This window comes from Sarcophilus harrisii, chromosome 6, assembly GCF_902635505.1.
Source record: "Sarcophilus harrisii chromosome 6, mSarHar1.11, whole genome shotgun sequence".
Lineage (NCBI taxonomy): Eukaryota > Metazoa > Chordata > Mammalia > Dasyuromorphia > Dasyuridae > Sarcophilus > Sarcophilus harrisii.
In genome coordinates, this window is record NC_045431.1 from 72,292,407 (window position 1) to 72,317,401 (window position 24,995).

The following is a 24,995-nucleotide window of genomic DNA, read 5'->3' on the forward strand; positions in this document are numbered from 1 at the left end:
ATTTTTATAATCCAACAGGCACATCCCACACTGAGTCATTAAAAAAAAAACTGTTAAGCAAGATTATGTGATAACTATGATAGACTTGGCTCTTCTTGGCAATATGTTGATCCAAGACTATTTTAATAGACTTGGGATAGAAAATGCCATCTGCATCCAGGGAGAGAACTGTGGAGATTGAATCTAGATTGAAGCACAGTTGCTTTCACCCCCTTTTTTTAGTTTTTTTTTCTCATGGTTTTTCCATTTTGTTCTAATTTTTCTTTCACAATATGACTAATATGGAAATATGTTTTAAATGATTGTTCATGTATAACCTATATCAGATTGCTTGCTGCCTTAGGAAGGGAGAAAGGTAAGAAAGGGAGGAAGAAAAAAAATGTGGAACTCAGAATCTGACAAAAATGAATGTTGAAAACTATCTTTACACATAACTAGAAAAATAAAATATTAAAAAACAACCACCATTGAGCACCATTTTCAGTGCTACTTGATAATACCTTATGAAATCAATTAAAATTTAAAATAGATCTCTTGACATTTAGCACAGCCACCTGAAGAAGCTGTAATAGAATGTCAATTTGGAGTTTCAGAATGTCAAACTTCCTCAACACAAAAGGCCGTCAACTTGACTGTAGGGTCATTTCATTACTCTCTCAGACAAACACAGACTAAAGTGTCAGATCTAACAACCCTTTTAATTAAAGGATACTATGCAACAATTAAAGTTGGAGAAATAAGTTAGTAATAATGGAAAGTCTCTAGTTGTCTCGGAATTCAGCAGCCCTCAGCTCCATTTTCCCAGAACTCTTGAATTTTTAACAGCTTTTATCTTTAACTTGGCTTTTATAAGAATCAGATCTCCAGGCAGAGATGTCCAAAAAAGAACTCTACTTTTGAGAAATTCTGTTCTCAAGTATAAATTAAAAATTAATAAATTAAAAATCTATAGGTATATCAAAATAACTCTTTCTGCATTTCCCAAATAAGAGTACAAAAAAAAATAAGCAAATGAAATTTATATATTAAAATTATAAATTTGTGAAATTTAATTAATTTATTTTATGCAATCTCTTGATACCCAGTCACTGGTGAATATACATGAGTCTTTCCATGGCCCTTTGAATTAATTTTAATTCGGATTCTTCTAAAATAAGGATAGTCCATATTCTCTAGCATAAAGCATCAGTAAAGGAATACTAGTTTTTTAAAAATGGGATTTTATGGCAACATACAGTCTGGTATCACTGAAAAGCACTGTAAAATTTCCTTAATACAATGTAGCTTGCCTGATTTGTTCCTCATACAGATATACTTTGATTAAAAATGATAGACTAACTAAATGGCTTCTCCTACAGATAAATTTCATAGATTTAAAACTGAAAGGATTTTAGGGGTCCTGTGGTCTATATCCCCTCCCGTTCACAGATGAAAATGTTGAGGCATAGAAAAATTAAATGACAGTCCAAGGTAACACAGGTAGTCATTGTTTGGGTCCTGATTTGACTCAAATTGAACGTAAATAGCAACCACTTCTGCTTTGGCCAGAAACCCTCCAAATTGGCAGATGATTAAGTGAAAGAGGAGATGCTTTGTCTACATTGCTCCCTAGCTTCATCACCAAGTGGGTGCAGACTCAGTCAAACTGAGATCTGTCGCTTAAAACAGCCAGGATCTCCCACTGCATCCAGGGCTATTTTCAGTCATCCTGATCCATATTTTATCACTGAGCCCAGACGGCTCTGGTGAAGCAGGTGACTTTGCCCAGCCCTCTTTCACTTATATACAAGTCACTTGCATGTCACCGTGTCCCCTCCCTGAGGCCATGTCCTCTTCTAGAATGGACAAACAACAACTTCTGGAGGAAAGTATTTTATCTACTCTGCCCCCACCCCCAGTGGATGGCTAAGCCATTTCTTTTACATTGGTATAGAAATTACAAATGGCCCCAGGACTGAATATATGTAACATAATGAACTAGTATTTAAAGAGCCTCACTTCTGATAGAAATAATTCTTTTATCTGAACAGGGAATTTTCCATGATGTTAGTGAATGTAGGTTGCTGCAGGATGCCTTGCTAAATTTGTAGCTGCATTTGTCAGTCTTGTATGATGCAAATTCTATAAGATAAATCTTTGAGGAAAGATTTTAAGTCTGCATTTTATTAAGCCAAAGTCTTAAGAAACAAGAGTAATCAACAACATGCACAGTAACATTTTTATCTTCCCTATATAATTCAGTTTTGTAACTATAAAAAGCTGTCATCTGTAAAATCATTTGTAAAAAGTCACTTCCTTTACATGTGTTCTTTAAGGACATTCTGCATGTATGCATTAACCCATTTTCATAAAACATTAGAGAAATAAGAAAGCACAAAAACAGATAGATCATTTTGGATGCCTCCCTAATCAGAACAATGGACCTGGAGTCAGGAGACCCAAGTTCAAATCCTGGCTCTTATTTTACCCTATTATATGTGGCGCAGAGTCTGCGCATGTGTATAACGAGCTGGGCAAGATATCTATAAGAAGTGACCCAGCTCCAAATCTATATCTTATGAATCCTTCTTTTTCATCAAAGCAGAAGGGATCATTAATAGTCCTTTCTACTCTTTTGGAAAATTTCTCTTTTTTAAAATCCTTAGTGGCCATAAAAACAATAGTGTTTTCAACAGACTTCATATCAAATCCAGCTCTTCTTCCATACTTCTAAACAACCACTGTTACTTTCTCAAGGAAGTCAGATAACTGAGGCGATAATTCTAAAAATGTGATGTTTCCCACTACTGTTTACAATTAAAATATATCAATAAAGAATTCCTGGCAAACACGTTGCGTTTGACAGGCTAGAAAATATTCCCCATGCTAGGAATAAATTCCATTTTTATCCCCTCTTAGCTTCTTTCAAGACTCAGCTCCAACATCACTTCCTAGAGATTTTGTTCCCAAGGGGATCCATCCCCATTCTGAAAAATATTTTTACTCTGTGGGTACTTTGTATATACTTGTTTTTCCCAACAGAAAGTACATTTTTTGAGGTCAGGGTTTATTAGTATCCCCAATGATTGAATACAAGTGGTATTTAATAAAGAGTTCAATGGAAGAATCTACAAATGCCCTTGAGCATCTTAGTTAATTTTACATAAAGCTCTACAGGCTCATTTTTTAACTACTTTTCAAAATGTTATGGACTAGTAGTGCCATGTATTTTATTCCCACCCCCTACTCCAATATTTTGCAAGAGTTTGTGCCCTCACCTGTATGTGCAAAAATGTTTGTGGCAGCCTTTTTCGTAGTGGCTATAAACTGGAAATTGAATGGATGCCCATCAGTTGGAGAATGGCTGAGTAAACTGTGGTATATGAATATTATGGAATATTATTGTTCTGTAAGAAATGACCAGCAAGATGAATACAGAGAGGCTTGCAGAGATTTATATGAACTGATGCTAAGTGAAATGAGCAGAACCAGGAGATCATTACATACAGCAACAACAATACTATAAGAGGATCAATCCTAATGGAAGTGGTTCTCTTCAACAATGAGAGGATCCAAATCAGTTCCAATTGATCAGTAATGAACAGAACAGCTACACCCAGTCAAAGAACACTGGGAAATAAGTATAGACCACAACATAGCATTTCCACTTTTTCTGTTATTATTTGCTTTCATTTTTGTTTTTCTTCTCAGGTTATTTTTACCTTCTTTCTGAATCTGATTTCTCTTGTGCAACAAGATAACTGTATAAATATGTATGCATATATTGAATTTAACATATACTTTAACATATTTAACATGTACTACCTGCCATCTAAGGGAGAGAGTGGATGGAAAGAGGGGAAAAATTGGAACAGAAGTTTTTCAAGGATCAGTGTTGAAAAATTACCCATGCACCTGTATATGCACGAATGTTTGTGGCAGCCCTCTTTGTAGTGGCTAGAAACTGGAAACTGAGTGGATGCCCATCAGTTGGAGAATGGTTGAATAAATTATGGTATATGAATATTATGGAATATTATTGTTCTGTAAGAAATGACCAACAGGATGATTTCAGAAAGGCCTGGAGAGACTTCCACAAACTGATGCTGAGTGAAATGAGCAGGACCAGGAGATCATTATATACTTCAACAACAATACTATATGATAATCAGTTCTGATGGACCTGGCCATCCTCAGCAATGAGATCAACCAAATCATTTCCAATGGAGCAGTAATGAACTGAACCAGCTACGCCCAGAGAAAGAACTCTGGGTGATGACTGAAAACCATTACATTGAATTCCCAATCCCTATATTTATGCCCACCTGCATTTTTGATTTCCTTCACAAGCTAATTGTACAATATTTCAGAGTCTGATTCTTTTTGTACAGCAAAATAACAGTTTGGTCATGTATACTTATTGTGTATCTAATTTATATTTTAATATATTTAACATCTACTGGTCATCCTGCCATCTGGGGAAGGGGGTGGGGAGTAAGAGGTGAAAAATTGGAACAAGAGGTTTGGCAATTGTTAATGCTGTAAAGTTACCCATGTATATATCCTGTAAATAAAAATAAAAGGCTATTAAATTAAAAAAAAAAAAAAAAAGAAAAAGAAAAATTACCCATGCATATGCTTTGTCAATAAAAAGCTATTTTAAAAAAAAAGTTTGTGCCCTCAACTGACATTGCCTTGGTTTGACAGACAGAAGCAATGTTTGTGGCACTTCTTCTCAGGGCGTGGGGCCCATCCTTCATTCCTCTCCGGACTCTGCTTCCACTTCTCCAGACTTTGCCCCCTTCCTCTGTCCTATCCCATCCTCTTCCTTTTTAGCTCCCCCCAATATTGTTTTCCTGAGCTAGAATATAAGATTCTTGAGGCAAGGAATGGTTTTCTTTTTGCTTGCATTTCTATACTTCATCCCTTAGCACAGTGTTTGACACATAATAATAAATGCTTAACAAATGCCTGTTTGCTTGCTTGCCAAACACAGTCAAACTTCAGATACCCTTAGAACCAAAAACAGAGAAAATCCATGTCTTCAAAAGTTTTAATTTTACTCTCTCCTAATAAATGATAAGGATTTCATATAAGACTCTAGGTTTCATTTTTATGCTTAGTTGACTATCTTTGTTAAATATTATTTATTATAAATTTTTTAAAATCTAGGGCAAGGCAAATGTGGGAGGCTAGAAATTCATGTAACTATCATACTCATAAGCACAGGGAATCAATATTTAAAGTTTATTATCAAATGACCCTCCTCTCCAACCCAACTCATAATAAAATCATTTACCTGTGATGTCTTCGTATTTCTGGACATTCCACTGCCATGCCAAACACAATGGCACCGGCAGGTATGACTTGTCCATATTCTTTACAATTACCATCTTTACCTTTAGGCTGAAAATGTAAATAAAATTTTTAGCCTATGAATACAAACTAGAACAAAAGTATCATTAATTCATCTTAAATTGTGAATACCTGATTTTATTACTCAAGATGAATATAATTTTTCATTAAACATTTTCAATCCAAATTATACTAGATTATCAATAGAATTTGGTCACTTTTATAGAATATAAAATTGTAGGTCCATACTATTCTATTCATAACCTCTAGGTAATCATTATTTAAACTCTATTCTCAATCTGTAATTTTGATTGGGAACACAAAACCCCTCCCAAGATAAGCTGCTCATATCTAATATTATCACCATGCTGCTAACTCCAACCTTGGCTACCACCTCCCCCGGCCTTTTCTCTTCTGAGATTGTAAAGCTGAAGAATGGAATTCTAAATTCTTCCCAAAGCTCTCTGCTATAGAGGGCAGAAACTGGACTATCAGATCATTCCACTTTCCATCAGCATCTCTGTATGGTTTCAACTCCATGGAAGAAAATATCTCCTTGCCCATGTCATATACCCCATGATTGCTTCCCTTCTTGTCCCTACTGAACTGAATTTAAATCAGATCAAAATCTAAAAGGGTAGAGGACCTCTGAAAGATGAATATAATTTTGGCAACTTGCAATGGAGGTTACAGGACTAGGCTGTTTAAACACTATATTGGGATCTGAGGCCTTCCTTTGTCATTCTCAAGTTGATATTACCTCTCCACAGTTTGTTGAGACTTTCAATAGAGAAGAGGGCTAAGTTTTTAAGTCTCCAAATTTCTTACCCTTATCTCTACCCCTTACTACTCCATAACCTGGGGTGATTCTCAAGACTTCAGGAAAAAGTTAGACATCTTTAGTTCAGGAAATTGCATCATCCATATGACTATCAAATCCTATGGAAGGGGCAAAGTATGGTCTTTCTGAATTAGGAACCAAAAACTGTAGAGGGCCAAACTCTGGAGAAGTATACTTGAAACAAGTATACTTAAAACAAGGTGTTAACTCAGTGGAATAGATGAGATGATGGTTCTCTAGTTTCCATATACTTAATACTTAGTATGATGATATAATGGTTCTCTAGTTCACACACATACATGCTGTAATGATGTAATTGTAATAAGGTATATAAGGGCTAAGAAGTACTGGAAGAGGGAGATTCCATTTTTGACCATCCTCCGGGTGGCTTTCATGCCCCTGCACTAAGATCAAGGCTGGTCCCAAGGTCCTCCAGAAAGCTAGCTGGAACATTACCAAAAAACCCAAACCGTTTCAGTCCTGGATCATCCATTAAAAAGCTTTATGCTCTTTATTATGTCACAATCTATCTAGAGGACATGTTTACTTATTAAATAAAAATGACACCAATTATCACTACCTAATTTACAGGGTTGTTAGGAAGAATACATGAGTTATTACTCATATGAATATACTGTAACTAAAAAAAAGCTGTAAGTTTAAACTACTCTTATTTTTATTAATAAATCCATGTACCTAATGAGTCAAGAGTTCTCTGAGGTTAAAATGTATTCCCACAAACATACGACTACTGGATTTGGATTTGTAAGCCTTTTACATACTTATTTTTTCTTAATTTTAAAACCATATTGAATTATATGACATACATATACATATTAGTTTATGATTTGCAATGAATAAAACTATTAACGAGCAACTAAGTCATTCTGGTTTGCAACAACAAAGGCTCATCCTTATATAGAAAATAAAATTAAGCACACTAAGCAAATACTCCTGCTTAAAAAAAGAAATGTTAATAATTAAAAGAGTGTAGCAAAAGGGTTATAAGATTATTTTAACAACTAGAATAATTAAAAATCTAAATATGTATCCTATAATCTTCAAAAATATGGGCTATAAGGGTCATAAATACTTTAATAAAATGAGGAAAAACTAGATCAATATGGTTAAAAAGTCAGAATGAAACAGTAACTATCTTTACCTCCAGCTGAAAATTTCACAGAAGGACTTTTTTTTTTTATTATAAAGAATTTACCAGAAGCAGAAAGTATAGCTATCCTAGATCAGATATATCTGAAACAATCAGCTGACCTTTAAGACCAAAGTAATGAACTTAATAGACCCAAAGCATTTTAGGTCTAAGCTTAATTTAATTCTGCTGTGGCCCAGAAAAATCAATTTCTTCTTAGACAATTTATAATATATTATTATATTATATTATATTATATTATATTATATTATATTACATTATATTGCTCAACAAAAGAAAATGAGAGTGCCCTACTCTACTTCCCTGTGACTCTCATGGGAAAAAGGTCTCTACCTCCATCTGCAGACCACAGTTTGAGGCTATTACCCATGTGATAAAGATTCTTGTTCACACTTCCACTGACCAGACAGTAAGTCTAAACAAAAACCCTTCGTTGATACATTCTGGAGTACATTACAATATTTTTTTCTTATAACTTCAAAAGAAAACAAGTACATTTAAATAACTTCACTAATACAAATGGATCTGAACAAAATTTTCTACCCTAACGGGAGAACTGATAACTATAAACAAAGTAGACACATTCTTTTACTTGTGCAGAAACAGATTATTCTTGCCAAGACCCAAACCATATAGAAGAGGTGAAATTCATTCAAATTAGCTTCACTACTTCCACAGCTCTGAGATCTCACTGATGTGAGCACTTTCTCCAAAAGGACTCCTAGAAATATATCCACTGACTTCCAGTAGCAACTCTCAAACTTTTGGGTCTCTGTATTCCTCTACACGCTTAAAAATTATTGAGATCCACTGCCCCCAAGAGTTCTCATTTATTTAGAATCTGGCAATTGATATTTACTATATTTGAAATTAAAACTTCTTAGTATTTTGTGAAAATAGTTCTTACCTTGTGGATTCCCTGAAATAATTTCATAAACCCTCTATATCTCCATCCCTCAGTTTCTTTTACACCACACTTTGAGAACCAGATTTAGAGCACCAAAACCAATACTAAAAAAAGTACCTATAACTCTTTAAAAACTGATGCTGATTAGACAATGTATTGAAATATTAAAGTATGCTGCATAATATTGTTCTAATTTTAACTGTTTCATGTCATTAACATCACAAACACATTATAATCAAACTCCATATTTTCACAACTTTAATTAGTCAATCAACTAAGGCGCCAATCAGATAGCTAGTGACTATCACCCCTGTGTAAACTACAGAATGATCATGACTGATTTTATATAACAGACAAATAGATATGTAACTTCTCCTTATTAATAGCTGTTTGCCTAATGTATGGCCTTATAGATCCAATTAAAGGTTAGGCAATGTATGCCTATAATGAATTTGAATAAGCAATGCTACCATAATTTAAATATTGCCTTTATTTATATAACTATATATTATGTATGTATTTATAGCATGGAATTTTTCTAGTTCTTCTAAAATATAATAAAAGGCAATAGTATCATTAATATAACAGCATAAATTAATGACTAAAATACACTAAGTTTTCAATCAATCAAAAAGCATTTATTAACTGCCTACTATATGCCAGGCACTATGAGAGACTCCAGAGGCTTTCAAATAAAATGTTTTTGAATTACTGTTCTTTCCTTCAAGTTCTTAGGACAATTACTTAGTCTTTCACAACTTTTTTTTAAAATGTGGAATCCCTATACTTATCTGTGTGCATATGTATGTATGTATGTATATGTATACATGCAAAATACACATATATGTATGTACAAATAAATACTCAAATAGTATTTTGAAGTACCTATCTACTTTTTAAGTTTTAACAAAACAATGTAAACACAATAAAAAAATGATTTGAATTTTAAATTAAACTCTAAAAATTTCTCACAATAAATTTAAAAAAAGCTAAATACAAATATACTCAAATATAAATATGCACATATATACATACATACATATACACACACACATAAATAAATCATTTCTAATCTATTCAAGAAGTTTCATGCTACTTACCTTTGGTGGCAAAAGTAGATGTTCCCATGCATGAATCAAGCTCTCCACAATTCCTTCTCCAAACAAACCTGCATCGACAGTTTCTGTTACAACTAGGGAAACTCTATAGAATGATTTTTTAAAGATATATGTAAGTTATTTAAATGATATAATTAAAATATATGTGTAATTTATCTGTCTCAAATTATCTCTTGTATAAGAACATAAAATAGCTTCTATTCAAAATTTTGTCTTAAATACCATTACTGCTACAAATTAAGAATGGATTTCTTTGTTAAAATGGTATAATTTTTTTTACACTTAAAACACTCTAAAAATTTCATTAAAGTTTAGTTTATAGCTTATAGTATGATTCAAAAATCAGATTAATGACATAGACTATATGCCCCCACTCCTAAATAAACATGATAGTTGAATAAGAAATCTGTCATGACAATCCTATGGAGCAGGTAATGATATCTTTATTACTCCATTTTATAAATGAATTAATTGGCTCAAAAAGAGTAACTGTCTTACAGTCCATAATGGCCAATGGTAAGATTCAAAGAAATATATTTATATTTATAAACATACATTTAGGCATATAGATATTTCTCCCAATAGAATATAAGTTCATTCAGAGCCAGGATCTTTACATTTTTTTATCCTTATATGTTCAGTATCTGGGCCCAGGATTTAAGGTACAGTGGAGACAATAAATATTTGGTGATTCACTCCATGGTTTTTTTGTACCTTTGTAATTTCATTTCACATTGCTCTCCTTGGTACTCCCGTGCTACTCACTGGGTTTTTGTTCTTCATGGTTAACACTAGTAATTCTCACCCCTTCCTTTCAGATGCCCCTTCAATACTTGGTTCTAGCACCACCTCTATACAAATTTTTTTTCCTGATAACTCATCAGTCCAGTGTATCATTCTCGAATCACCTTGTATCAATCATGTGAATGAATACCTACATATTACATGTTATCCTGTTTTTCATTGTATTCCCAATACAGAATCTGGCACATAGCTGGCATTTAATAAATGCCTGTTAACTGATTGATCAAATGTCTCAAAATAAAAAGAACTAGTAGTATTTCATAGAACACTGAGCTACTGAGGGTTGAAATGTATAAAGTTTTTGCAAAAATGCTATTTAAAAATTGTTGCACTTTATGTCCTATTATTTATTGCAGAAAATGAAGAGGTAGAAAAATTCTATGAAAAAATTTCAGGGCCCTTCCAAATTAAATCAACATGTACTATAAATTCAGTTACTTTATTGTAAAGATAGAATAGATTAAGGATTACAAGAAAGATGCTGGACAATGCAGGATAGGAATAAGGAATAAAAGAGGAAGCCGTTCCACAAGTGATAATGGGTAAAGGAAAGGATTGAGTTTTTAAAGAAATCAAAGCTATCACTAGTGGTGTGAAATTGTGTCCCCCAACTCACTAAGAATTATATATATATACAAATCAAAGCAACCCTAAGATTCTACCTCAAATCCTCAGATTGGCAATGATGACAAAACTGGAAATTTGAAATGTTGGAGAATCTGGGAAAACAGGCACATTAATGCACTTTTATTGGAGCTGTGAACTGATAACAACCATTCAGGAGAACAATTTGGAACAATGCCCCCAAATGTCTAAACTATATATTACCCAGACAGATAGACAGACAGACACAGCAGCAACTACTTTGTCAGTAAGAAAAAATTGAAATTAAGGAGATGCCTACCCATCGAGGAATAGTGCCCTCCCACCCCATTAACAAGTTGCCTATACATTTGTCACTTTAGTGGATCTCTAAAAGCTCAAGAATAAGAAATGGGAAAGACCTTAGAGGGCACAGGCTCCAACACCCTCATTTTAGGTGAGACCTGAGCTTGGGTCCTCCTAATTCCAAGCCCTACCTAGTATGCCAAGGTTTTTTAGACTTTCTGGTTTCAGAACTCAACTATGGAAGGGGCAGCTGGATGGCACAGTGGACAGAACACTGGCTCTGGAGTCAGGGGGAACCTGAGGTCAAATTCAGCCCCAGACACTCAACTAACTGTGTGATGCTGGTTAAGTCCACTTAACCCCAACTACCTCACCCCCCAAAAAATGTATTGAAGAGCTCTTCCCACAAAGCTTTTATTTGTATGAATGATAGCTACGACATCTACCACATTAGAAACGAAAAGGTCTTAGTGTTAAGAAAATGGTTTTGGTGGCTCTCTTCAACAATGAGATGAACCAAATCAGTTACACTTGTTCAATAATGAATAGAAGCAGCTATACCCAGCGAAAGAACTCTGGGAAATGAGTGTGAACCAACAACTATCCAACCCAATACATGTTTTAAAACTTCCTTAAAAAATAATTACAGGTAATGCAGGGACATTAATTAATAACAGGGACAAAGAATATAAGAAGCTTTTATCAGGTTTTATTTCATTACCACAATTTCCAAAGGAATGTTTATAATAATGTTTTTTTAAACCAAGCATTTAGAAAGATGCTCAACAAGAATATAAAAATATTAAAGCCAAGCTAAATAAAATGATATGAATGAATATAAATTTCTCAAGTGCTAAGTCTTAGTGCTCCAGCAGCAAGTAGAATGGAAACATAAGTCAAAAATTCACTTCTCTGCTTCCACTGAGATAAAGCAGAGGTATAGATAAGGACAAATAGATATATAGACAACAGAGAAAACCATATATATCTATATAATGGATAGCTCTGACAGGCTACCTAGACCTTTAACTCCAGCAACTGCAGTGCCTGGTACATAGTAAGCATTTAAAAAGTGCTTACTGACTGACTTATCTGAAAGATATGGTGACAGGAAGTTAAAGGAAGAATCACAGCTGAATAAACAATCATAACAAGCATCTAATCCCTCATTTTTCAAATAAGAAAATTGAGTTGAGGCATGTTTCTAACACATTTAAAAGCAATTCCCTCGTAATAATACTATGAAGGAGGTAAAATATATAAGAACCTATTAAAGTAAAAGAACAAGGAGTAAAAGTCAAAATTCCTGAACCTCAATCAAAGCTCTAATATACTACACTAAATCTCATAAGTCAAAGCTTCTACAGCTGTGGGACAAGACTCCCCATTGGGGTAATATAACTGAATGTGGGGGTTGTGAAAAATTTGGCAATAGTAAAAGGTTTCTTAACATGCAACAACCACAAATTAATTAAAAATCAAACACAATGAATCCAAAGTGTTTCTGGCAGTGTGTGCCTGCGTTGCATTGCCCAACTTCAGTGCAGCCTTGGTTTTGAACAGACAAGAAGACTATACTATGTACCATGCAATGCACGAACATAGCCAGAACCATCTCGGCTCAGATTCAAGACAAAGTCATCTAAAAATTTCTCAGATGAAAAGGAGTCATGAGTGAAAAAAGTTTTCATAAGTAAGATACAGATCAGAACATATGATTAGGATGGGATCAAAATGATTAGGTAGGCCTCAACCAGGCTACTTTCAAAGTAGCCAGAAGTTCCAGATCAGAAAGCAAATCTGTTACCACGTCTTCCTCTAAGGTCACTTAAGAAGGTTTAGAAATTTATATTTGATCGATTTTTGATTGTACATGTATAACCTATATCATATTGTTTGATGTCCTGGGGAAGATGGAGATGAGGAAGGGAGAAAAAATCTGGAACTCACAATCACAAACAAATGAATGTTCAAATCTATACATGTAACTGGAAAAACAGAATATATTGGAAAGAGAAAATCAAAACAAAGCATTTGGTAAATTTTCCCAGACCTCCCATTTAAAGCTTGTTTTTAGATTCACAAGATAGGTAGATGTTAATTCATGTGACTTTAAAGGGAAATGGACCTGTATGTGAAAGAATGTTTGTGGCAGCCCTCTTTCTAGTGGCCAGAAACTGGAGACTGAGTGGATGCCCATCAGTTGGAGAATGGTTGAATAAATTGTGGTATATGAATATTATGGAATATTATTGTTCTGTAAGAAATGACCAACAGGATGATTTCAGAGAGGCCTGGAGAGACTTACATGAACTGATGCTGAGTGAAATGAGCAGGACCAGGAGATCATTATATACTTTAACAACAATACTATATGATGATCAATTTGGATGGACATGGCCATCTTCAACAATGAGATGAACCACATAGTTCCAATAGAGCAGTAATGAATTAAACCAGCTACACCCAGCGAAAGAACTCTGGGATATGACTATGAACCACTATATAGAATTCCCAATCCCTTTATTTTTGTCTGCCTGCATTTTTTATTTCCTTCACAGGCTAATTATACACTATTTCAAAGTCCGATTCTTTTTGTACAGCAAAATAACTGTTTGGACATGTATACATATATTGTATTTAACTTATACTTCAACATATTTAACATGCATTGGTCAACCTGCCATCCGGGGGAAGAGGTGGGGGGAAGGAGGGGAAAAGTTGGAACAAAAGGTTTTGCAATTGTCAATGCTGAAAAATTACCCATGCATCTATCTTGTAAATTAAAAGCTATAATCAAAAAAAAAAAAAAAAATTCATGTGACTTAAAAAAAAAAAGTTAGATTTCTCCTCAAGACCTTTACAAAATAATACAGTGAATATGTTTTTATAAAGAACATTCTACTTATATTTTTCTCTTTCTTTTTTTTTTTTTAATAGTTATTTCTTTTTATTTGGAACATAAACCTAGACTATTTTCACAACGTAACTTTTAAAAAACAGGTAGTGACTTAAAAAGTACTAAAGAACATACATGACAATACCTCTCAGGAATGTGCTTAGGAACAGCTATATCAAGAGACTTCATATGTAATAATTTGATCCCTGTTTCCATCTTGTTTGCTGCCACTATGTCACAAGCGAGCTCATACATGGTCTTGGACAGCTCACAGGCATAGACACGGTGTGCACCAGCATTTTTAGCAAACATGCTATAGAGGAAAAAAATCCATCAGAAAAAAAAGTCAAGTAATAAAAATTTCTGTTTTCTTTTCAAATTAAGGAAGTTACACTATTTAAGAACATAATTTTTTCCTTAAATTTAAGTTCATTTTGTATTTTGCCATCAATGCTAATAAATAATAAGGTCAGTGTGAAACTACAAAAGTTAGGCTATATTGGAGATAATAACTAAGTAACACAAAAGAAAGATCCTTAAAATGATAATTCCAAAATTCCACGAGTTAACACTAGTATAGGAAAAAAAAAAAATCTCACTCTTGAATAAACATAAAACTTTAAAAGATAATAAAGATCTACATATATTATTGCAATGATGACAAACCTTAATATTCCAGTTCCTGCTCCAATATCCAGAACAGTCTTGCACCCTAAGCGAACCACTTTTTGGATTGCTGAATGGTAAGTCATATTCCTCTTGATGTCATTAAGCATGATAAAGTGCCAGCGTTCCACCAGCCAGTTTGCAACACGATAAAAATTCTCCTTTGCATCAATGTAGTCAGGATTTAGCTTTACTGCTTTGTGGAAATACCCAGCTGCTTCATCTCTAAAGCCCATTCTAGCAATGAAATGATAAACAAAAAATATTTAGCTATCTGCTCTTAGCCCTACAGACCTATGCCTCTCTGCATCTGGATAGCCCTCCCACTTCCATTCTAAATCCTACCCTTCCAGGCCCACCTCCTTCATGAAACTTTTCCTGTAACCAGGAAACCCTAGCAATCCTTCCCCTTCCAGTTCCTTCAATTATACTTAAACTTAAAGCAAATGATTTAAAATTAAATCTTATATTGTTATTTAATGCTATCCCACATGTTAATCTTATTTCCACAAATAGTTAGCCATTAGTATGAGGGGCTACATCATGGTCTTCATGTTATCCTCAGTATTCAAGCACAATTCTAAGAAAACAGTATTGTACAACTGAGTAATCAATACTCACTGATTGTTTGGTAAAGCTTACGATATGATTAAATACCACCCCCAAACAGCCATGATTAGCCTGTTGAATTGGAAATGACCCCCTTCTCAATAACTTCACAGGTCTCTTCAATTAGCCTTGGTAAATAAAGTAACCAAGTCATCACTCAGTTTTCTGTTATAGCTGCAAAGTTAATTTGGGGGAAAAAAAAAAAAAGGAACCTACATGAGAGCTGTAAAAATCAACATTAAGTTTAAATTACAACAGTACAGCTTTGGGGGGGAAAATTTATTAAAATGTGTCAGAGAATCACAGAACTTGAAACAAAACTAGAAGAGATCTTAAAGAGACCTCCCTTATAGTCCAGAGAGGTTCTTAAGGTGAAATCTGAGAACTTATTTTTTAAGAAAAGTTTTATAATTATTTTAATATAATTGCTTTCTCTCTCTTTGGGGGTGAAGGGATGTTATGTTTTTTGATGAGGCAAATGGGGTTAAGTGACTTCCCAGCTAGTAATTCTTAAGCGTCTGAGGTCAGATTTGAACTCAGGTAATCCTGACTATATCCACTGTGTCATCTAGCTGCCCCTGGTTTCTTTTTTAATACTATGAATTTTATTTTATGCATTTAAAAACATTATTTTGAGGAGTCATTCATTGGAGTTTCAAAAGAATCCATGTCACACAAAAAGGTCAATGTGATCCAATGTTGTTGTTTGTTTTTTTTTAACAGAAAAAGACAATGACATTAAGGGAGTCACAATGATTTATCCATGTGGTACAGTAGTGTCTTAAATCAATTTCAATCAGTCAGTATTTATTAAGCACCTACTTTGTGCCAGGAACTGTATTAAGTACTGGGGATACAAAAAGAGATCTGTTTTAAAAACTGGTTAATAAAAATTTAGTTACATGTAGTAATTATTAACAATTTTTTTTTCCTATTTGTTCATTTTGATTCTTTTTTTACCTTTGCTAGGTTCTTATTTATATATTTGAATGTTTAAACCTGGTAATGGAAGTTAAAATAATTCATTCTTAAAATAACAAGATTTATTGCCATACTTTATGACATTAATATATGTAACTAAAGATTCTACTTTTTGAAGCTATATATAATTTTAAAGTAATAGTTTTCATATATATTTTAGTAGTTACATCAAAAAAAGTAACAGACTTTATGCATCTACAAATTACATTGTAAATTGTAATATTGAAATATCATCATTATTAAGTCAAACTGACTCATGCTAATGAGTTAAAAAAATAGTATTCTTAATACTATGGGCCATTTGATAGAACATTATCTTTCTTAACTAAATGAAGAATTATACTGACACCCACTAAAAGATGACTTCATTTCATTCATTTTAAAGTAGGAACAGAAAGTATATATAATTTTAAAAATTAAAGATAAAATTAAGGTTTGTTTTCTCTATGCTCATTGTTTTAAAGAAATAGGTAAGTAATTATAGGACAAAATATGCTATATAAAAAAGCATTTTTACTTTAAAAAATATTTTTATAATAGTTTTACACAATATGAGCATTACTATTTAAAAATCTTTTACCATTCAATCAATTAATATTTATTAAGTGTTAATATACTGATATTGGTATGTTTCAGTTATAAAGGTTTATTTATATGCAAATGTATGCAAAATATCTTCTTATTGCTAATGGACATAAAAACTAGCTTTTTCTCTCATTTAGAATGGAAAACCTCCCATTAAACTCACTAAACCCAAATATAGATCTTAAAGAAATGATCCTCTTCTTGACCAAGGAAAAAAGTTCATTTCCTCATAAAGAAATGTAGTAACTAACTAGTATGACATTTTTTCTTCAGAATAAATTGTTAAATTAATTTAACATTTGAAAAGTGATAAAGCTTTCATGTTCTCAACTATGACTACCATCTTTAACCATAATCCAACTATGTCTCCCTTTCTAGTCATAACCTAGTTCCTTGCTACCTCTTGACTCTTCTCTGCATTGAGTATGACCCAGTGACATTGGCCTCTTCGCCAGTCATTAAATAAGACATTCTGCCTCTGGACTCCATGCATTTTCAAATGTCTTCCAGGCCTGGAATACTCCCCTTTTGTTTCCTGATTTTCCTAGGATCTTTCAAGTCTCAACTAAAAGTCCATCTTCTGTAAAAATCCTTTCTTAATCTTCTCTAATGCTAGCATTTTTCCACTAAGATTACCTTCCATCTACTCTTTATGTTTTATTTGTACATAGCTGTCTGCCATGCTGTCTCTCCTGATTTGAAAGTGAGCTGGAAGAAAGGGCTATTTTTGCCTTTCTCTGTATCCCCAAGACTTAGCATAGAGCCTGGCATATATAAAGTCCTTCCTGTTTCTTCACTGAACAGCAGAAATGCACCAAAAATCACAAATCAGTATTATAGATAATTTTTAAAAAGAGAGAGAGAGAAAGAGCTAACAAGAGAATAATTCTCTACAATGGAATTAGAACTATGGCTGTACCATGAAGGAAGAACTCTGCATTCAAATACCACAATATTAGTAGTAATCCCAAAGATATGCACACACACATTTGGAGGGAGCACAAGGGAAAATTCAAGGGAAAAAAAACTAAAAATAAAAGATAAAAATAAAATAGAGCTTATAGGGTTTCAATTTAAAAAAAGAAAAAGAAAAAATATCTTTTTAACAAGTTACTGTTTTGTTGTTTTCAGTCACATCTGACTCTATATGACCCCATTTGGGGTTTTTACTGGAGAGGCTTGCCATGTCCTTCTCCAACTCATCTTACAGATGAGGAAACTAAGGTAAATAGAGTTAAGTGAGTTACACAGAGTCACAGCTAATGTCTGAAGCCAGATTTGAACTCTGGAAGATGAGCCTTCCTAAATCCAGGCCAGAAGCTCTATCTACTGAGCCAACAAGTACAGCTATCAAAAGGTGGAATGTGCTTCCTGGAGAGATAGAGGACGATTTCCCCTTCCTTGGAAGTCTTTCAATCATCATGTGGTATGTTACAGAGAACACTGTATATAAACTGGACTGCACGACTGCTGTGATCCCTTTCCTACTCTTCATATATGATTTTGACAAATGTAGTCTCCAGGTTCTCATCCCTCCCCACCAAGAAAATCAGGCAATTCATGCTCCCAAATACTCTCAAATCAAAAGTAGTAAGTTAACCATTTTTTTTTTTTTGGGGGGGGGGGGTTACTCATCTACCAAAAATTAAACATCTCAGTAAAATTACAAATGGGGAAACAGGAATTATTATGCTATGCTCAAATCATTTTTTCCCTTCAATTATTTTGATTATAGTAATAATTTAACACTACTGAATGAAGTCATGTTTTTGAAATAACAAACCTGAACAGATGTTCCCCAATACTGTTACAAATCACTTCATCATCAGGAAAAAGTTCCAAGGCCTGCTCATAACAACCAAATAAGTCTTGTACTCGATTCAGAGAATCCAATTCTTCCGCCCACTTGAGGAGGGTATATTGAAAGGTTTCCTTTACAGAAAGAAAAATATTTATCAGTAAACAAAATCAATATATAATGTCAAATTTAGGATTTCAGGGAATTTAAATGTTTAACAAAAGCACTACCTTGAATTCCACTTTTTCAGAAAGTTTCACACAAGTAAATAGAAATATGATTCAGTTCTCTTAATTACAGTTATGAATATGTACTCCACATTGATTACAATAAAAAATGGAAAATTTGCACATAGCTACAAGTGTCATGTGTATATTCCATTTTGTCTCATACATGTCTATTACAGTATCACAGAATTAAGAGTGCAAAGAAACTGAAGACTCCATCTAACCCAAGTTTCTCCTCATTTTATACAAGAGGAATCAAGACCCAGACCCAGGAGGTAACTTATCCAAGGTCACAAAGGTAATAAAATAGTAGGGCCTAGAATTTGTGTTACCATTAAATGCCAAACACAAATATTAAGTCTATCTTAAATAACTGTTATTCTGTTCTTTGTAAGGCATCACCCTACCTAATCTCCCTGAACTTAAAAAAAAAAAAAAAAGTCCTCTCGTTTCAAAAAAGCATATTCAAACAAGTTATATGCATATATTAGACATGATTCAAAATTTTGCATCTAACCTCTATCACTTCTCTTTAAAAGGCACATGTAGTAGCCGCCCTCATGAGGTAGGGTTGTTACTGATCAATACTGTTAAACAAAAATTGTTTCTTTTTACAATGTTGAGTTAGTGTATAAATTATTCTCGTTCTGTTCTCTTCATTGGTTTATGTCACTCTTCCAATATTTCTCTAACTAAATTCATCCCTTCTAGAAGTTCTTATGGTTAAGCAATATCCCACTACATTCATATACTGTTATTTGTTTAATCATTCCCCAACTGATGGGCAAGCCCTAATTTTCCATTGAAGACTACCATATTAATGAATCAATGCTTCATTTTTAGACTTGTCTTCACATAATCATTTGTATTTTAAGACAAGGAAAATGACTTTGCATGTTTGGTATTCCTCTGTATGCGTATTTTACCCAGGAACAATGCAATCAACTGGAGAAGAGGGCTTATTTTTTGTCCTTATACCTATTCCCTGGCACATAATAAGACACATATACTTGAATCAAACCTTTAAGTTCTACCTTGTGCCTTATTATGGCATATAAATACTAGGAAGTTAAGCCAACAGAGTGCCAAATGTCTTCCAAGCTGGAAAAGCTTTCAGGACAGACCTGGCTGTTTAACACATCATGTGCCAGCCTCATTTTAGGACCAATATAACTAAGTGCATTCCCTGAAGGCCAGAGATCTTAACATGAAACCCTGGCCACAAGTCAGGGTAAGATATTTAGTGCCCACAACACTGAGATGACAGATGGTTAATTACTGAAGAAGCAGTAAATATTTTAATCCAAACTAAACCTTACTTAGAACTTTAAATTTTATATCATACAAAGAGTTTTTTTTTTTTGTTCATGATGTACCAAATTTAGACAATAATTTCTCAGTGTTTTGTCATCTACTCAAACGTAAATGTGAAGAAAATGAACGTATATTTATCTTACTGAACCAGATCTTCTTAAATCAATTGAATTTTTTTTTTTAGCTTTTGTATGATATATTTAGGTGACAGTTTGCTCTTTAATATGAATTCTCACATGATATTGTTTATAAGTTGATACATATTTTGCTTAGCTGCCAGTTTTAAAACTGGGGATACAGGTGCAAATATGTGGATATCAAGCATTAGAAAATGTTTTTTGTTGTCTTTTTTTTTCCAGCAAGCATGGTATAGCACAGTTTTGGATCTTTACTCAAACACACACTGGCTCACCTAATGGTCATTTGTGTTTTAGCTCCCTGCTAGACTTAAAACTTAATGAGTTTTGTTTTTGCAGATTTTAAGGGACATGACAAGTGCGCAAGTCTACATCCCAGTTTCTTACACCATGGGTGGAGACCTCCAAAATTATTTATTATCAGTAAACGTTGTATTTGTATACCTATTTTATATACCTACATATGTCAAGATTTCTCAGGAGAACACGGGGCTCAGGGGAAAACGTTTAAGAAGGCCCCAGATATACAGAGATAATGGAGATGTATGTGGTACAGATATGGAACAGGAATCTAATAAAAAGGGGAGATGTAACTGGAAGGTAACAGACAAGTCAAAAGGGGCTTTCCGGAGAACTTGGGGGCTGACAGAGGAGGATCCCAGACCTCATATTTTCATAAATGGGGTAGGGCTGCAGAGCTTTTACAAAGTTTAAGCCAGTACTGTTGGGTCAGTAAGACAACCCCAATTTTGGGTGGAGTTATGGCAATCCAACCATTCTGGTAGTTTGGAACTATCTCAAAAGTTATCAAACTGTGATACCCTTTGATCCAGCAGTGTTACTACTGGGTTATATCCCAAAAGTTATAAAGAAGGAAAGGACATTTAGTGTTTTGGCAGCCCTTTTAGAGTGGTGCTAAACTATGGATGCCCATCAGTTGAGAATGGCTGAATAAATTGTGGTATATAAAATTTGGAATATTACTGTTCTTAAAAATGACCAACAGGATGATTTCAGAAAGGCCTGGAAGATTACAAACTGATGCTGAGTGAAATGGCGGACCGGAGATCAAAATTTAAAACAATACTAAGATGACCAGTTCTGATGGACCAGGCCATCCTCCAACGAGATCAACCAAATCATTTCAATGGAGAGTAATGAACTGAACCAGCACTGAGAAAGAACTTGGGGAGATGACTAAAACCATTACATTAATTCCAGTCCCTATATTTATGCACACCTCATTTTGATTTTTCACAATTAATTGTACAATATTTCAGAGTCTGATTCTTTTTGTACAGCAAAATAACAGTTTCGTCATGTATACTTATTGTGTATCTAATTTATATTTTAATATATTTAACATCTACTGGTCATCCTGCCATCTAGGGGAGAGGGTGGGGAGGTAAGAGGTGAAAAATTGGAACAAGAGGTTTGGCAGTTGTTAATGCTGTAAAGTTACCCATGTATATATCCTGTAAATAAAAGGCTATTAAATTAAAAAAAAAAAAAAAAAAGACGACCCCAGAGCTCAAGTTCAAGGTCCCCTCGTCAGTTACCCCGCGGGATGGGGGAGGGGGAGGTTCCGGGGCCATTCTCCGGCTGGAAGCTCGGGGAAGCTCCCGAGGGCAGGCAGCGGGCGCCGAGGGCTTTCTGCGGGCCCTGGGAGCGGCCAGACTGGCGCTCACCTTGACGTCGTCCCGCAGCTCGGGCGCCAGGCTGAGCACCAGCAGGTAGTGCGCGTAGGCCGTGCCGAAATCCCGGCCGGCCAGACAGTGCTGGGCGCTCTGCAGCGAGCGGGACACCAGCTCGGCCCGGCCGGCCTCCTGCCCGCCCCGGCCCCGGCCCCCGCCCCGCGAGCGCGGCATGGTCGCAGTCCCTCGGAGAGCGCCACGCCGGGGTCAAGGTCAAGCCGGGCCGGTCCTCCGCCGAGACTTTCCGACTTCCGGCTGCGGCGCCGCGTCCTCCTCCAACCCAGAAGAAAGGGACGCGCCGAAGGAAGAAGGGAAAAGCGGAAAACAGAAAAAGGAAGTACTTCCGACGTCGACGTCAACGCCCGCCTCTCCACGTCAGGCGCACGCCACGCCCCCACGGCCTGGAGGCGGGAGGGGCTTCTCCGCTCTGGCGCCGCGCTTGCGCGTTGCGCATGCCTTTGCCTCAGTCGCTCTTTCCACATTGCCCCTCCCTCCCTTTCTGCCAAGGCGCAGACCGCAGACTCGAAACGCCTACTGGATTTCCCTCGGCCTTTAGTAAGGTCTAGGAAGCTCCCCACTGCGCAGGCGTCCCTCCAGAGTCGGCGGCAGCCAGCGCCTCGCTTAACACCGCTAGTCTAGGAAGCGCCGTTCTCGCACGAGCCCTACACTGATGTCTTGTAGGAATCTTGGAGCAAAGTGGCTCCAGTCAGGCTCCTTTTGAGAAGTGAATAGGGTGTGATTTTTCTTTAAGGGTAATTTCAGGAAAGCCTCAGGGGGGGAGCTGAGATGCTCACGCCCTGTGGTTCCTCCAGATTTTGGAGTTCTCGAGCTTAAAGGACTATCCCTTAAACCAAATCCCTCTGGCTCTCATTGACCAGCCTCCCTAACTCTCCGTTTCCCCTCTCATTGTCTTAGAATGATTGAAAGTAGCAATTGTTGCTGTTTTTGCCAGAAACCTTAAAGATCTCATCCTCCCAGATTCATTTTTATTTATTTTGACTAGGTGGAAAATGTCATTTTTTGCCTCATTTTTTAGCCTTGATCAGCGAAGGAGCATTGCCTCTGCAAACAGACCTGTTGAAGACCTTTGCTTATAAAACGTCTCCCCCCCACCCCACCCTCATCCATCTCTATTTCCAGTTGTCCTGATCTATATCTGGCCCCTAGACTCAGATAGCTCTGCAAGGAAAAGTGAGACAGATGACTATGCACAGCCCTCCTGCACTTAAATCCAATTCACTTGCATATTATAGCATCTCCCCTCCTCCCCATGTCATTGTCATCTTCCTAGACCAAACAACAGCACTGCTGCTCTTAAAAAAATATCACGTGTGCATTGTTGGTGGAGTTGTGAACGAATCCAACCATTCTGGAGAGTAGTTTGGAACTATGCTCAAAAAGTTATCAAACTGTGCATACCCTTTTTTTTTTTATTTAATAGCCTTTTATTTACAGGATATATACATGGGTAACTTTACAGCATTAACAATTGCCAAACCTCTTGTTCCAATTTTTCACCTCTTACCCCACCTCCCTAGATGGCAGGATGACAGTAGATGTTAAATATATTAAAATATAACTTAGATACACAATAGTATACATGACCAAAACATTATTTTGCTGTACAAAGAATCAGACTCTGAATTATTGTACAATTAGCTTGTGAAGGAAATCAAAGATGCAGGTTGCATAAATATAGGGACTGAATTCAATGTAATGGTTTTAGTCATCTCCCAGAGTTCTTTTCTGGGTATAGTTAGTTCAGTTCATTACTGCTCCATTAGAAATGATTTGGTTGATCTTGTTGCTGAGGATGGCCTGATCCATCAGGACTAGTCATCATCTAGTATTGTTGTTGAAGTATATAATGATCTCCTGGTCCTGCTCATTTCACTCAGCATCAGTTTGTGTAGGTCTCTCCAGGCCTTTCTGAAATCATCCTGTTGGTCATTTCTTACAGAACAGTAATATTCCATAATTTTCATATACCACAATTTATTCAGCCATTCTCCAACTGATGGACATCCATTCAGTTTCCAGTTTCTAGCCACTACAAAAAGGGCTGCCACAAACATTCGTTGTGCATACCCTTTGATCCAGCAGTGTTACTACTGGGATTATATCCCAAAGAGATTATAAAGAAAGGAAAGGGACCTGTATGTGCACAAATGTTTGTGGCAGCCCTCTTTGTAGTGGCTAGAAACTGGAAACTGAATGGATGCCCATCAGTTGGAGAATGGCTGAATAAATTGTGGTATATGAATATTATGGAATATTACTGTTCTGTAAGAAATGACCAACAGGATGATTTCAGAAAGGCCTGGAGAGACTTACACGAACTGATGCTGAGTGAAATGAGCAGGGCCAGGAGATCATTCTATACTTCAACAACAATACTATATGATGACCAGTTCTGATGGACCTGGCCATCCTCAGCAACGAGATCAACCAAATCATTTCCAATGGAGCAGTAATGAACTGAACCAACTACGCCCAGAGAAAGAACTCTGGGAGATGACTAAAAACCATTACATTGAATTCCCAATCCCTATATTTATGCCCACCTGCATTTTTGATTTCCTTCACAAGCTAATTGTACAATATTTCAGAGTCTGATTCTTTTTGTACAGCAAAATAACGTTTTGGTCATGTATACTTATTGTGTATCTAATTTATATTTTAATGTATTTAACATCTACTGGTCATCCTGCCATCTAGGGGAGGGGGTGGGGGGGGTAAGAGGTGAAAAATTGGAACAAGAGGTTTGGCAATTATTAATGCTGTAAAGTTACCCATGCATATAACCTGTAAATAAAAGGCTTTTAAATTAAAAAAAAATAAGATTGAAAAAAATATATATATCAAGTGGACATGGCTCTTCAACAATGAGATGATTCCAATCAGTTTCAGTTGTTCAGTAATGAAGAGAGGTATCTATGTGCAGAAAGAGGACTATGGGAAATGAGTGTGGACCAAAACATAACATTTTCACTCTGTTATTGTTTGTTTGCATTTTTGTTTT

The 24,995-nt window shown here is 35.4% G+C and overlaps 1 protein-coding gene across 1 annotated transcript in view; it reads right to left on the reverse strand.

Annotated features, from left to right (window-relative positions):
• Positions 1-22,300, reverse strand: part of PRMT9 (protein arginine methyltransferase 9) — a 44,223-nt gene extending 21,923 nt beyond the window's left edge. Inside the window, exons 1-6 of the mRNA XM_031943771.1 lie at positions 21,968-22,300; positions 18,587-18,735; positions 14,629-14,865; positions 14,108-14,275; positions 9,354-9,456; positions 5,279-5,385 (exon numbers count right to left, since the gene is read on the reverse strand). Of these exons, the coding sequence (XP_031799631.1) occupies positions 5,279-5,385; positions 9,354-9,456; positions 14,108-14,275; positions 14,629-14,865; positions 18,587-18,735; positions 21,968-22,147 (944 nt within the window). The 5' untranslated portion in view covers positions 22,148-22,300. The remainder of the gene's footprint in view (positions 1-5,278; positions 5,386-9,353; positions 9,457-14,107; positions 14,276-14,628; positions 14,866-18,586; positions 18,736-21,967) is intronic.
• Positions 22,301-24,995: the final 2,695 nt, after the last annotated feature.